Raw genomic sequence first — 14039 nt, forward strand, 5'->3', positions numbered from 1 at the left:
CGTCCATCATTACAGTCAAAGTCTGTCCACACATCACAGAACTCTGGGATGAAAAAAAACAATTGTATTAAAAGAAAACACAACAAAAAAAAATCAAATTGTTAAGTCTTACCTGTCCACAAGGAGGTGTCCATCATTACAGTCAAAGTCTGTCCACATGTCCCAGACACAAATATAAAACAGATTTTAGAGAATTTAAGAAACAAAGACTTTAATTTTATGTAGTATGTACTGAGTTTGTAAAAATAATAAATAATAATAAAATAATAATTTAGATGTAAACAAACAAAAAATATATTTATATATATACACACACACACATATATACATATATATAGTATTTTTTTATATCTAAATTATTATTTTTTTTACAAACACAGCACATACTATATAATTTTAGTTTATATATATATATATACACATAAATTGTATGTATAACGTACAAAATGTGTGTGTGTGTGTGTGTGTGTGTATATATATATATGTGTGTGTGTGTGTGTGTGTGTGTGTGTCTTTGACCTTTTATGAAAATCAACACGATTTCATTTTCAAGACTACTTTATCTTTAAATTCATTTATTTTGTTGAATATGCACTTCTTCTGCTTCTTACAATGCGGACAAGAAAAATACCTGGGCTGCCTTTCCCAAAAGCATTGTAAGCCTAAGTCAAATTAGGCTCACAAAGCTTTTAGGAAACACAACCTTGGTTGAGATTTCTGATACCACTTCTAGATCAAAGAGGGAAAATCTTACTGCGACCTGTAAACGTTTTAAACTGACACACCCACCAAACTTAGCGTTTCAGCAATTGATTAAAAGATATTTAAGTGCTTTTTCGTTTTACCCTTTAAGTCACTTTACATGTGTACGGTTACAAATTTTCTCCGCCTGACAAATAAATACTAATACGAAAACAGAACGGCCTCTGTTCTATTTTCTAGAAACGCTGCTGTATCTCGTAGCTACGTCCACATTTGAGTCGGTTGAGTGAAATTACATTTAATTAAACGATTAACTAGCTCCCTAACAACTGAATAAACAACTTTTCGATAAACATTTGCTGTGTGAACGCGTCATTCAGAAGACACAGACGACAGTGTAATGTTTGCTTTCATGTGGCGTTTCAGAAACTCACATGGCATGAACAGCTGTGTCTTCCGGAGGTTCTTTTTCTTCTGTTTCCTGTTGTCATGGATCCGTAGACTCTGAAAGCGCTTCTGCCACCTAGTGGAGCGGATGGAAAACTGCACTTAACTTTCTATCTACCTGTCGTATTACAGCTTCAGCAGACTCAGAGCTGCTTCAAATTGGCTCATTTACTATATGCCCAAGCGACACATACTTAACATTGTCTTCCTCAAGCAAAAGTCCCTATTTGTTGTGTTAATCTGAATAAAGTCATGTAACCAAATGGTGATCATCAGCTCCCTCTTGTATTCAATTACATGAAAACTACAAACCTGAGGGGGTCGATTATATGTGAGGGGACTTCAGTTTATATTTCATCAGTTTAAAATTAAAAATATAATTTTTAATTATTTTGTGACCAGCATAACAACATAGATTTAGTATTTTTAATAAACGATCCAGATCTGCTTGCAACCAATGGGGTCAGAAAGACAAAATGTCTTATGTTCTCAATTTAAGGCCAGACACCCATGGTATAGACATTTATTTTTGTTCCCACTAAAATACTTACTAAATTTACTTTTTACACATATTTAAAATATGTGTTTATTAGTTCCCGCTCACTTTTTCAGCAGCATTAGTTACAGAAGCATTTTTCTTTGGATAAAAGTGTCTACTAAATTAATAAATAAACACTTATATATATATATATATATATATATATTTGGGCATTTGATAGATACTTTTATCCAAAATGACTATAAAAACACATGTTTTATTGGTTTTAAATTTTTCTGGGAATCAAACCCATGACCTTTGTATTACTAGCACCATACTTTACTAGTTGAGCTACCTGAGGACATGCTTAACTTTTTACCAATTAAGCCAACTAGCTACAGGGTAAATCATAACATTACAAACTGACTTGAAGCCACAAAAGGCAGCAAAAAAATGTTTTAAGAAACAGAGCTCAGAGTCAGCGTATTATAATGTTTTTGTGGGAGGAAGAATGAATTACATTTTACAATACATTTTAAAATGACTAAAAACCGTTATTTCACATTTTAATATTTTTTGAGTATCACTGTTTTTTAAGATTCAGTTAGTTTCAGAGCTAGAGCAAGTAGAAATTAGGGGAAAGCCTACATTGTTCATGTGCTTTGAGAAATGAACAGATGTATAAGCATAACAAATATGTGTAACTAAAAAAAAATGAATACATAATAAATAATAAAAAGTATATTAACAGTAAGATTTTTAATGTTTTTTTAAGAACTCTCTTCTGCTCACAAAGCCTGCATTTATTTGATCCAACGTTTTTTAATATTTCAAAATATTTATACTATTTAAAATAACTGTTTGTTTCTATTTTAATATATTTTAAAATGCAATTTATTCTGATTTATTCATTTACTATTATTGTTATTATGTTGAAAACAGAGGTTTTTTTTTCAGGTTTCTCTGATGAATAGAAAGTTCATAAGAACAGCATTTATCTGAAATCAAAATCTTTTGTAACATTATAACATTTTGTAACATTTATCATCACTTCTGATCAATTTAAAGCATCCTTGCTGAATAAAAGTATTAATTTCTATCATTTCTATACTGACTCCAAGCTGAATGGTATAGTGTACAATGTTACAAAAGCTTAAGATAAATGCTTTTTATTCATCAATGAATCCTGAAAAAAAGTACTCAACTGTTTTAAATATTGATCATAATAATATTAAAAATGACTCTTGAACAGCAAATCAGCATATTAGACTGATTTTTGAAGGATCGTGTGACACTGAAGACTGGAGTAATGATGCTGAAAATTGAGCTTTGATCACAGGAATAAATTACATTTTAAAATATATTCAAATAGAAAGCAGTTATTTTAAATAATAAAAATATTTCACAATATTACAGCTTTTGCTGTATTTTGAATGAAATAAATGCAGGCTTGGTGAGCAGAAGAGACCTTTAAAAAACATTAAAAACTAACCGTTCAAAAACTTTTGACTGGTAGTGTATTAATGACTAGGTTGCAATTCAGTTTAAAGCCTAAAAATTATGATATTTCAGACCAAAAAAAAAAAACATGGACATTTAAAAAATAAATGCATTTTAATAAATAAATGCTGCTGAAGATAAACACAAGTCTTTTAGGACTGGAACAACATACAGATGTGTAAATTACACAAATGTTCAATTTTAGTGACTATCCCTTTAAAAAATTACAATGGCATACCCAAATTACTCAAGTCACTGCAGAACACATAATCGTATAAGTTATCATAATCATCCATACACCTGTAATCTGATAATACATATTTACGTCATTAATTAATAACATTAATATTTCCTCCGAGTCCTTCCGCAGAGTTCACTGGGATGCAACGTGCTAATACTAATACAAATAAATCTTTCTTTTCAGTGCAAATAAAATATTAAAAAATCCACAATTTCTGGCTGACATTTCCATCACTTTTACCACATGTTTACAGCCAGTGTGCAACCTGTTAAACACACACGCCCTAGTTCCTGGATCTTAGGTTCTTTTCTTCCAAGCTGCTATTGGTTAAACAATATGTCCCGCCTTCTAAGTAAAACGACCAATCCGAGACGAGGGGCAGTAACCGTGCGTCCCTCTCATTGGTCAGATTTGTCTATCGATCAAAAATGCATAACATAGCGTAAACACACCCATCAAAAACCAGCTTTTTATCGCTGGAGTGACTGAACGTGTTTCTTTGAACCACAAAGTGGATTAACCTGTGAAAATGGCCAGAGGGTGAGAAAATTAGTGTCAGTTAATGTTTAACGGTCTTTCCGTTTTGTGTTTTATATTGGCCGCCTTAAAAAGTTGTTTTGACAGTATTACTTAGGGGCATTTATTTTTCTTTTAAAATCATAATGACTATGCTTTTGCTGAATTATACTGTAAATGTAATCGAGGCAAGGTGCAAAGTTCTTAACTTATTTTTAACGTGCAAACTGGTATAACATCCGGTGCGTATTAATATAAAACCGCCAGAAGGATGCGCGCAACGACAGCTTCGTCGTTCATACATAACTTTCTGCGTTTAAATAGTTATACAAGCGAGTTCTGTTTTGCAAGTTTAGGCGATGCTACATTTACAAACGACCTCTTTTCTAACAGTTTCCAGATGCGAGCAACTCCTGCTGTAACTCTCTAATATCGTCATGATTTTTCCGTAAACTTATGTTTGGTTAAACGGAACTGACCTTAACAACCAGCTGTTGTGTTGTGTTTACATGTTAGAGTGACTCACATGGGTATGAGTTTTACGTCATCTGAACGTTTTACATCTAATCTTTTGAGCTTCCCGTTTTTGTCGTTACACAAATGCTGTTCTGAACTCTAGATGTGAATAAAACAGTCACACCTGTTATTTAACACAGTTGGAAACGCCCTAATATAGTCAATAATATTAAAATACATAAAGTTATATAGTTATACTATTTAACTACCTTTTAAGAATGTGAAACTTGTTGTACAAGACTTTAAAGATTTCTTCTTTTTATCTTCTTGCATAACCTTTGGACTAAGTTGACCAGTCATTGGCTTACATAGATAGGTGAACTAAAATAACCCTCAAAGATAACCATAATAACAATTACCATATTTACTACAGGTGCTATTGTTGTTAAGACAGCAAAAGAGCCAGACTTAACTGATTTTAGATGTATAATATCATGCTTTCTCATTGCAGTCAAGGCATCAATCGGGAGCTCTCAGATTTGCTGAACGAACTGTGGAAGCTGGATGTGAATCGCATGATGCCTGGAAAAGACTATAAAATCAACCTACAGGTAAGTGTTTGTAGGAGGAGGCATGTTTATGATCATTACATGTATGACTTTAAGTAAATGCATTCATGTATGCAGTCATTTATAATGCATTTGTTTTCACACAGGGTAAGGCTGGCTTTGTAGCTGAAGGTAGCAATCATGCCAGGGACAGCGCTAGAGCTCCTCTTTTCTCCTATGTCAATGAAAACAAGCTCAAAAGCATTGATACTTATGCCCGTAAGTAGCTATAGGCTATTTTTAAGTGCATCCTTATACTTAAAAGTAATAAAAAATATTTATTTTTTTAATTTCCATTAGTCACTGATCGTTTTTGATATGATGCAGTGTATGGCAAAAGTGTTTAGGCTTCTGTTTTATTCACTTTGTCTCTTCTCAGACTTTATAAATCTGCTGGACAATTATGAGATGTCTACAGGAGTGGCTGAGCATGTGACAAAAGAGGAGCTTCAGGAGAATCATCTTTTCCTGGATGCCATTCTGAAGACAGAGGTCATGAAGGTATCTTATCACTCGCTGATCAATGTTTTTACCTTGCTATTTAGTAATGTCATGTTTGAGCATGTAGAAATTTAGCAACTTAAAGAATTTGAAGTATGCCTGCCATTGGCTTTACCTGATCGATGGAGGTTCCTGACTAGAATTGCAAAGTAAGATTTTTCTGTAGTGTCTGTAATGTCATTCATTCATTCATTTATTTAGAAGTAACTTACAAAATGTGCCCTACTGTGTCTTGTTTTGTAGTGCACTGTCTATTCCTGCAGTATTTTTAGGGAAAAAACACTGATTACAAAAAAAAGGGAGATTAAAAGTGACAAATGTGCAAATTAGCTTTGTAGTACAGGAATATTGGTTCAATGAGAGAACTATTACGACAAAGTGTAAAGGCATAATTCTGCAAATATGTGCAAGCATTATATTACATTATATACTTTAAGTTCTCTTCTGACATGTTTTGTTTTTGCAGTGTGCCCACAGGTATTTAGTACGCAAAGGTCTAGCCCAGTCGGATCCAGCTAAGTTTAAGAGCCAGCTGTATGACATCTGGTTTAAGCTGTATCGCAGAGACAAAAGTGGAGGGTGAGTTAAGTGGAGCTAGCATACATCACTGTATTTCAAACCTATAACCTGAACTGAGTTTGTAAGATTAGTAACTAACAGACAAGATTGAAGTTTATGTGCTAATGAGTTTTTATTGATCTCTCTTTTATCCCTGATGCAGGGAAGATTCCTGTGGATTTGAGCACGTGTTTGTTGGTGAAACCAAACATGGTAAAGAGATAATGGGCCTCCACAACTGGGTCCAGTTTTACCATCAGGAGAAACACAATCATGTAGACTACAAAGGATACAAGGCCAGAAATAACAAGGACACGGTATTTCATCATTTTAAATTAATTTGAAAAGGAACGTTATATAGAGGGTTGTGCTTACGTCATGATTTGGTCAGTTTCCCGGATGCGCGGCCATATTGGCGATACTCACATGTAAGCAACAGCATGGATTGCACGGTTAATGTACTACTGAATATGTTGTGCTGCTAATTTATGCTGTTAAACCATGAAAAAAATGTGTGGAAGCTGCTAAATCATATAGAGCAGGACTTAGTAACCAGGAAGGGGTGCAATATCTTGATAAAATAAAGTAAATAGGTGGTAAAGATACATACAAGCAATGTTAGTTAAGATATTAGCCTAATATTTCACCTACCTGACTGGCAACAAACACAAATGTTGTCAAGATTCTTGCCCTGGAAATCCTGATTCAGTTTGGCTGACCACAAAAGCCTTTTGGTTCCTCAGACAGTTTTTTGCACTTTTCTTTAATTTGTTATAACTTTTGGTAGTCTATAGTACTCAAAATGTTTTTTCAGATGTTTGACCGATTAGTACAGCCCAAAACTTGATAAGTGACTATTTTCAGCAGCAATAATCAGCAAAATAAGCAAGTTAGATTCAGTTCAGTAGCACTGTTTACATTCAGTGCCGTCAATATGGCCAATTGATGAAGTGTCGTGAAAACACTCTGTGACCAAGATAATATAGCTTTGTGTGCATTACTTAGAGTGTTTAAAAACTGTTTCAATTTTACAGCCGGACGAGGACGATCACGTCTTGAACCTGCAGTTCAGCTGGAATGGCCTGGTCAAGCCGGTCGGCAGTTGTTTCATTGGCGTCAGCCCAGAGTTCGAGGTGGCTCTCTTTACTATTGTCTTCTTTCTGTCTAATGAGCGTGTGACCAATGTTACAGTGAAGGTGGACGAGTACCTGCTTGAGATTGTGGTGTACAGATTCGGGCGCTCCATTGGGACTTCATACCCTAAAATGATCAGCAGCAACAACCGGGATTTCTAGATTTATCATATCTGGTATGATTTAGAGGCTAACATAGATAAAGTTGGGTTGATAGCCCAAATAATCACTACTACAGCTTGAGGTTCTTAAATTCTCAATCTTAAACTGCTAGTGTGAAATATATGTGACCAATATATGCTTTTAGAAAAACTGTCAGATTGCAAATGATCCATTTAATTTTGTTATAAAATTCTGTATACAGTTATGTGCAAAAGTCTTAAGGCTTTCGTAGTTAGGTGAGCCTTAAATTGCTTAGCCTATAAACTATATAAACAGCTATTTTGCATTAGATGCACTAAGTTTAAGTTCAAAGAATGTACACATTTTACTGTGTTTTTTTTTAATGCTATGCTGACAGTGATTTATGCATAGAGGTTTTACATAGACCCAACCTGACTGCTGCAAGCTTTTAGAAATCATGCTTTTTTGTTAATTGAGCAAGAGAGTTACAAATCAGAAATGAAACACTTATGTGTATTTTATTTTTTATGAGACTTAAGCCATCCACACATCTTGTCAGTGTATTTTTTTTTTGTATGAACTCAGTGCTCAACTGCACTAGACGGAGTGGAACTTGAAAAATGGGTCTTCATAGATGAAGAATATCACTTACACTTTCATTACTTATCCGTCCTTGAAACTCTATAGCATAAAAAATATTCTGCACAAAAAAATTATTTTGCTTTTTTTTTTTTTATAATGCAAACGAAATGGATACTTTGAAGTATGTACTATAACACTGCTGTTACAGTAAAATATGTGCCTTATGTTTGTTGCAATAAAGATTGTTTCCGTTTATATAACATCTTGATGTGTTTGTTTATTAATTTTTAGATTGTCAATTAGTAATTGTGGCTCAAGTTAAGCATGTTTTTCCAAAATTAAATTATTGCTGTAATTCAATATGTTTGATAATACTAGGGTTAATGAGCAAAAGTTAAAAAAAAAAAAAAATCACATTCAAATATAAGCAAAACATTTTGACCGGCTGCATTTCTGCTACATATTCTGAACTGTTTACAGCATGAGACTTAATATGACATGAAACAAAGCATTAACACTGTAAATCCTATTACACAATGCTCAGTGAGTAAAGTATACTGATAGTACATCACAAAAAATTAAAATAGATATCATGATGTCTTAGAAAGTTCAATGTTGGACTTAAAACTGATTCCAACGAACCTTTTTGGCTCTGTTTTGTGTGTCATTGCAATGTGTCAATCCAGTTCATTTATTTCCAGGACTTCCTGGTGCTCTTGGTTGTCTTAGCTCCTCTTTGATGGTCACTAACGCGGTTCCGCAGAACGTTGATGTCGTATTTCTGCCTCTTCAGCTTCTCTCCCAGATCGAACTTCTCCGCATGGAGTTGTGTGAGCCACTTCCAAAGGTCAAGGGCTTTCTCTCCCAGCTTCTCCTGGTTGAGATGATCGATGTTGAGCGGCTTGCGACGTTCCATCAGACATTTGGTCTTCTTCTCACGTTCCGTCAACCTCTTGCCCTTCTTCTGATCCACCTTCTGCAGGTAGCCACCGTAGCCCTTGTTGGAAAGGATCTTCTTTTTCCTGGCGTCCTCCTCGGCACGCAGTTTGGCGGCCTCCTCTTCACGCCTTGCTCTTTCCTCGGCGAGGCGAGCTTGCCTCTCGCGATCACGCTCGGCTCTGATGCGCTGCTGCTCGGCACGGTCGGCCCGACGGCGCTCGATGCGGTTCTTCAAAGCTACAAGTTCATCCTCTTCCTTCTGCCTGGTGGAGAAGTGCGACTCAATGAGACTCTGCAATTCATTGAAGTCTTTCTCCACACGTTTCCGGTGGAGGTCATCAAAGTCCACTTTCTCTCCGTCAGGCAACTTTGGTGGTATAATGTTGGGAACAAACATCTTGGGTTTGGGTTTGGTGTCTTCTTCTGCCTCTTGTTCATCTTCCTCTTTCTCCTCGGCTGCTTCTTCTTCCTCTTCTTCCTCCTCAACCTCTTCTTCAACCTCCTCTTCAGCCGCTTCCTCTTCCTCTTCATTCATCTCCTCCTGTTCTTCCTCGAACTCTTCCACATACTCCTCTGTGTCACACATTGTGCTCCTTATTACTTATCAGTTGGCTGTAAAGATCCTGAATGGACTGAGATGTTCTCCATGGATGCCTGGTGGTTTTATAGGGGCCTCCCGCCCCATGTGACGTTTGTTAAATGCCTCTTGGGTAAGCTTTTTGAACAGATGCACCTAGGATCTATTTTCTTCCATGCAGGGCCTTGTCTTGTCCTATACCCAGACCCTGACCTCTAACCTCTGACTCTCCCACTCTAAAACCTTTGTGGTGTGAAGAGGAGCCTATTTCAGACTCAAAACAGATGCACATGCACACTTGTGCTTTGGTGGGGATCCTCTTTCACACCATGTTTGATTAGATTAACTGAGTACTAATATTTAGGCATTGACTATATTGGCTAGTTTCATTCCTTCTGTTGCTTTGAGTATAAAGAATGTCTTTGAGTCATTTTTAGATTCACGGAATGCTCAATAATTCCATTTCAAGATGAACATTCCAAAATGATGCAGAGAATTTTGCACCCCACCCATGAGACAATGAATGGAACCGGATGATGGTAGACAGAGAGATAACTGACAAAGGCGGACAAGTGTTCAGTGGCGTCTGTACAACTATTTGTGTATTAACATTTCAGCTGGCTGACTCTGCCATCGGAATCCTATGGAACAACCGCCAGCCATTTGGGAATATAAACTCTGAGTCAGTCTTCTATTTGATGTGAAATGTGGGAGGCTAAGCCTTTAAATAAAGTTTATACACAAACACACACATTTATATGTGGAAATGTTTCTTTTGGATCTACGATTGCATCTGGAGAAAAGAAAAGATAAAATCACTATGGAAATGTTCACTTAGTAAGAGCATAGCAATCATATTTCAGCTGAAATTTAAATGCATTGTGATTATTCTAATTCATCTTTAGTGTGTACAGAAAAATAATGATGGTGGTCTCTGGGCTCCTTTGTTATGATAATATTTGTTTTTGTACCGTGAAGGCATTTATGGTTCACCACTGGTCTAAATCTCCCAACTGATATTGTGCAATTATAAAAGGTTTAATCATATGAAATAATTGTCTTTTTTATTGTATACATAACCAGTGTGACCCCCTTTAATTTGTTTCTTAATAATAGACGGGATGAGTGATGCTCCAAGAATGAAGGATAATTATGTCGCTCTTCCTCTCTTGTTTGATTATAAATAGTCTTTATGGTCCCACTGTACCCTTTTACTGAGGGGTGATTCTATCAGCTTTCTGTCTGCCAGCATGTTATTTGTGAGTGCCAGGTGGAGGTCTTATTTAAATCAGATTCCTGATTGGACTGACGCAGCAAGGGACAGCTGCATCTATCAATAGGGGCCCAGTGTTTGTGACGACTGACAGGATCCCCAAATAACCAATTCACAGTTACAGTAGAAATTTCTACCTTGCAGTATATCAGTATTTTGAAAAGATAAAGATTACAACTGTACGGCCTGGTTTCACATACAGGGCTTAGGTTAAACCAGGTTTAGGCCAAAGTTCAGTTAGACATTTTAGTTGGCTTTTATAAACATGCCTTAGATAAAAACACTACTGGTGTGCATCTTGATACATAACAGTGAAACTGACATATTTTAAGATCAGTCAGTGAAGTTTCTCATGTTAAAACAGCCCAGACAAGCATTTTAGTCTGTGACTAAGCTTAAGTCTTGTCTATCAAATGAAAAAATAAGGTATCACTAAGCATGTGTTTACAATGACGCTAAATTCCTTGTATTTTGTACGTTTGTATTACGTTCTCTGGAGTATACAAATTTAGTTTTTGATTAGTTTTTTACATTTTCAGATAACGTTAGATTATTCTAGACAGGGGCGTTCCTAGGATTTTAAAACATCCGGGGCGGGTGCCAAAACATCAGGGGCTATAGGTAGTTGGTGGGAGCTCACATCATGCTCACATCAGATTTTGTTAGACAGAAGTGGTTGAACGTGGATCCTTTTAGGTGGGTCCAGGGCATTAAACTGGGTGTTAAAGACCTTGTCACACTATTAACAATAGTAAATAGTAATCACTGCAAATAGCAAACGTATCAAAGTAATATAACAAAATTATAACATTGCAAAAATATGTTAGACAAATAAAATAATACATTTAAAAATATATATTTATAACTGTAACAAATATATAGTTGCATGGTCTTCTTTTTAATGGTTAAATTTAATTTTATTAATTCAAATGTATTTAATCAAGTGTAATTAATTAAAACGATGAATCTCATACAATTTACTGTCAATTTATCAAAAGTTAAGAAAAATTACATGTTTAGGACCCTATCAAAAGGTTTATTTTTTTTCTCACTTTACGTTTTATTGTTACCAAATATGTTTTAGCATGTTAATTTGAATGCATAAAAACAAGTTTTATTTATTTTTACAATAGCCTTATGGAATTATCATTATTCATCTGGTTATCAGATGAAGGTATAAAATAAAATAATATTTTATTTTTGGCAAATAAAGGGGATTTACTATTAAAATGTAAAACATGGAAGAAATATTGTGTAAAAAAAAAAATGTATACATTTTTATTAATTAATAGTAGTAGTAGTAGTAGTAGTAGTAGGCACGTACATTATACTGAATGATTAATAAAGTTAAACCGAACTTTTATTTTGACGGGTTGCCGACTTGTCGTGAATACCTTTAAATTTGACGCTTGTTTTACTCAAATGAAACAGTGAAATGCTCATGAAGTTACTCTCAGAGCAGTTCTGGAGATGTTAATGTATTTATGCCCTCATTACTGCGCGTGTCAGTATTACATGTATAGAAAACATGTATAGAACACGCAGAACATGCAGGATTCCTATTTAAATAGTATTTTGCGGCATAATATTTACAGATACCAGTCCATATCGCGACTTGATTTAAGTTTAATGACCAACTAAATCATTCAAACGTTGTCAAATTCCATGCAAATCATAGGGTCATACAAAAAAAAAAAAAAAAAAAAAAAACATTCGGGGCTGGAGTAAAAACTTTCGGGGCTCGAGCCCCGAATGATTAGCCCTAGCGGCGCCCCTGGTTCTAGACAACTTGTTGAAAAAACGCAATTAGAAAGCAAGAGCCAAAATAGATATTCAACTCCCACGGGAAATATCGTAATACGTTTTTTTTCTTTTTTGTATTATATGTTCTTTTTTTGAAGACTTTATCTATTAGATGTGTGCTCGTGGAAAAAAAATGATATCAAACGGAAATTTACTGACGATTGGATGACGGAATGACGTGTAAATGAGCTGACGTTCAGCCGTGACGTATCCCTTCGATAGCTCAGTTGGTAGAGCGGAGGACTGTAGAGGTTCAACACTGTAATCCTTAGGTCGCTGGTTCGAATCCGGCTCGAAGGAGAAAATTTTTCAACCATAAATTTTGGCAGTGTCTTATATTAAATATGTTGTAGTTTCTCAAATTGTAATTTTGGGCTATGTAGATAGCCCTACAATTATTTATGTTTTATTAAGAAAGCATACCGATGTAAATAAAACTTTTCACTGATTCACAAGACTATACAAAGTGAGCAAAAATAGATTTTTAGCATTATGTTTAAAGACTACATCAAGATAGTAAACTTTTCAGCATTTTAATACTGAAATGCGTTAATTCAAAAAGTATTTTATAATAACCTGTATTATATAATAAATTCACACATATGTTAAATAATTTTGTTGTCACGGGTTAAACTTGACTGTGCATTTAAGTGAGAAAATCACATGAAAGAGAGAAACAGCCCCGTCATGTGGACATACACAGACTTTATAAATCCGTGACAAGCTGATTTATACCTCTTCTTAGATTTTATGAGGGAGTTTAATTTCAGCTGACAGTTATGTCAGAGAAAAGCGGTGGCTGTTCAGTATGATTTATTAAGTGGTGAAATGTACGATCACTTACGCAACATTAATTTTATAACACAACAGATGTGCCTCAGGCGATCAACTGTTTATGGTTTATGCATGTGCGACATTTTAAAAAGCATAAAAAATAATTTCAGCTATGTTCAGTCATTAGGTTCACGTACTGTGGGTAATAATACAAAAAAAAATAATTATATTGTAGACGTCACGTCTTACGTAACGCGGGGGCGTGGTCAAAATTAATCCGTTTGAATCACTGCTAATACCCTCTTGTAGTGTATACAAACATTTCTCCCGTGTATATAAACTTTAATGTATTTGTTTTGGACCTTGGGATACCGACAACTGACAGTGTTTGTAAAAAGCTAACTTTCGCGCTTCACGCTGTCTTTGTGTTTTTGGTAAGCAGCCAATATTGGAATGTTTTTAAGTAGCATAAACGTGAAACATTGCTTAAATACAGTCCCCAAAATTGCTAGGATACGTTACTCAGTTCACACTAAAAAAGTACTACTAATGCCTTCGGATTACAATTACAGCATTGTTTGGAAAGAAAGATAGCATAAACAAACAAGTTTGTAAGGGTTTAACCTGTTAAAACAATGTTTGGACTATAATCATTGTTTTGGACACTAGATGGTTACAGATGTTAGCAAAATATTTAAGCAAGTGTTTGCAGTATGTAAGCAAATGTTTAACATTTTTTATATGTTTATCATTTATTTATGTAACAGGTCATCAGCTATGCTGTGTGGTGGAATGGACATTAGTCACCAAAAATTTTCAGCAGACTGT

General features: G+C 35.0%; 2 protein-coding genes, 1 long non-coding RNA gene and 1 other non-coding gene across 5 annotated transcripts; 2 read left to right on the forward strand and 2 right to left on the reverse strand.

The window, feature by feature from the left end:
* Positions 1–1217, reverse strand: LOC127164434 (uncharacterized). The gene is made up of 3 exons (XR_007827644.1): positions 1137–1217; positions 113–149; positions 1–43 (listed from the first exon to the last, which is right to left on the reverse strand). It is a non-coding gene; the product is annotated as an uncharacterized LOC127164434 (long non-coding RNA).
* A 2592-nt stretch (positions 1218–3809) lies between these two features.
* si:dkey-222f8.3 (Poly(U)-specific endoribonuclease-C-like) lies at positions 3810–8107 on the forward strand. 2 transcript variants are annotated; one of them, XM_051107051.1, is made up of 7 exons: positions 3810–3908; positions 4852–4951; positions 5056–5167; positions 5328–5449; positions 5916–6028; positions 6171–6324; positions 7042–8107. In XM_051107051.1, the coding sequence occupies exons 1-7, from the start codon at positions 3898–3900 to the stop codon at positions 7300–7302; spliced, it is 873 nt and encodes a 290-aa protein (XP_050963008.1). In that variant the 5' UTR covers positions 3810–3897; the 3' UTR covers positions 7303–8107. The 2 variants fall into 2 exon arrangements, with proteins under 2 accessions (XP_050963008.1, XP_050963007.1); XM_051107050.1 differs by lacking the exon at positions 3810–3908 and having other exon boundaries at positions 4835–4951.
* Positions 8108–8233: 126 nt separating this feature from the next.
* tnnt2c (troponin T2c, cardiac) lies at positions 8234–9403 on the reverse strand. The gene has a single exon (XM_051107052.1). It carries the CDS (start codon positions 9368–9370, stop codon positions 8537–8539), a length of 834 nt encoding a protein of 277 aa, XP_050963009.1. The 5' UTR covers positions 9371–9403; the 3' UTR covers positions 8234–8536.
* A 3246-nt stretch (positions 9404–12649) lies between these two features.
* On the forward strand, positions 12650–12737 carry trnay-gua (transfer RNA tyrosine (anticodon GUA)). Its single transcript is given in 2 exon segments — positions 12650–12686; positions 12702–12737. It is a non-coding gene; the product is annotated as a tRNA-Tyr (tRNA).
* The last annotated feature ends 1302 nt before the right edge of the window (positions 12738–14039 follow it).

Source organism: Labeo rohita, chromosome 4 (assembly GCF_022985175.1).
Source record: "Labeo rohita strain BAU-BD-2019 chromosome 4, IGBB_LRoh.1.0, whole genome shotgun sequence".
NCBI classification, from domain to species: domain Eukaryota; kingdom Metazoa; phylum Chordata; class Actinopteri; order Cypriniformes; family Cyprinidae; genus Labeo; species Labeo rohita.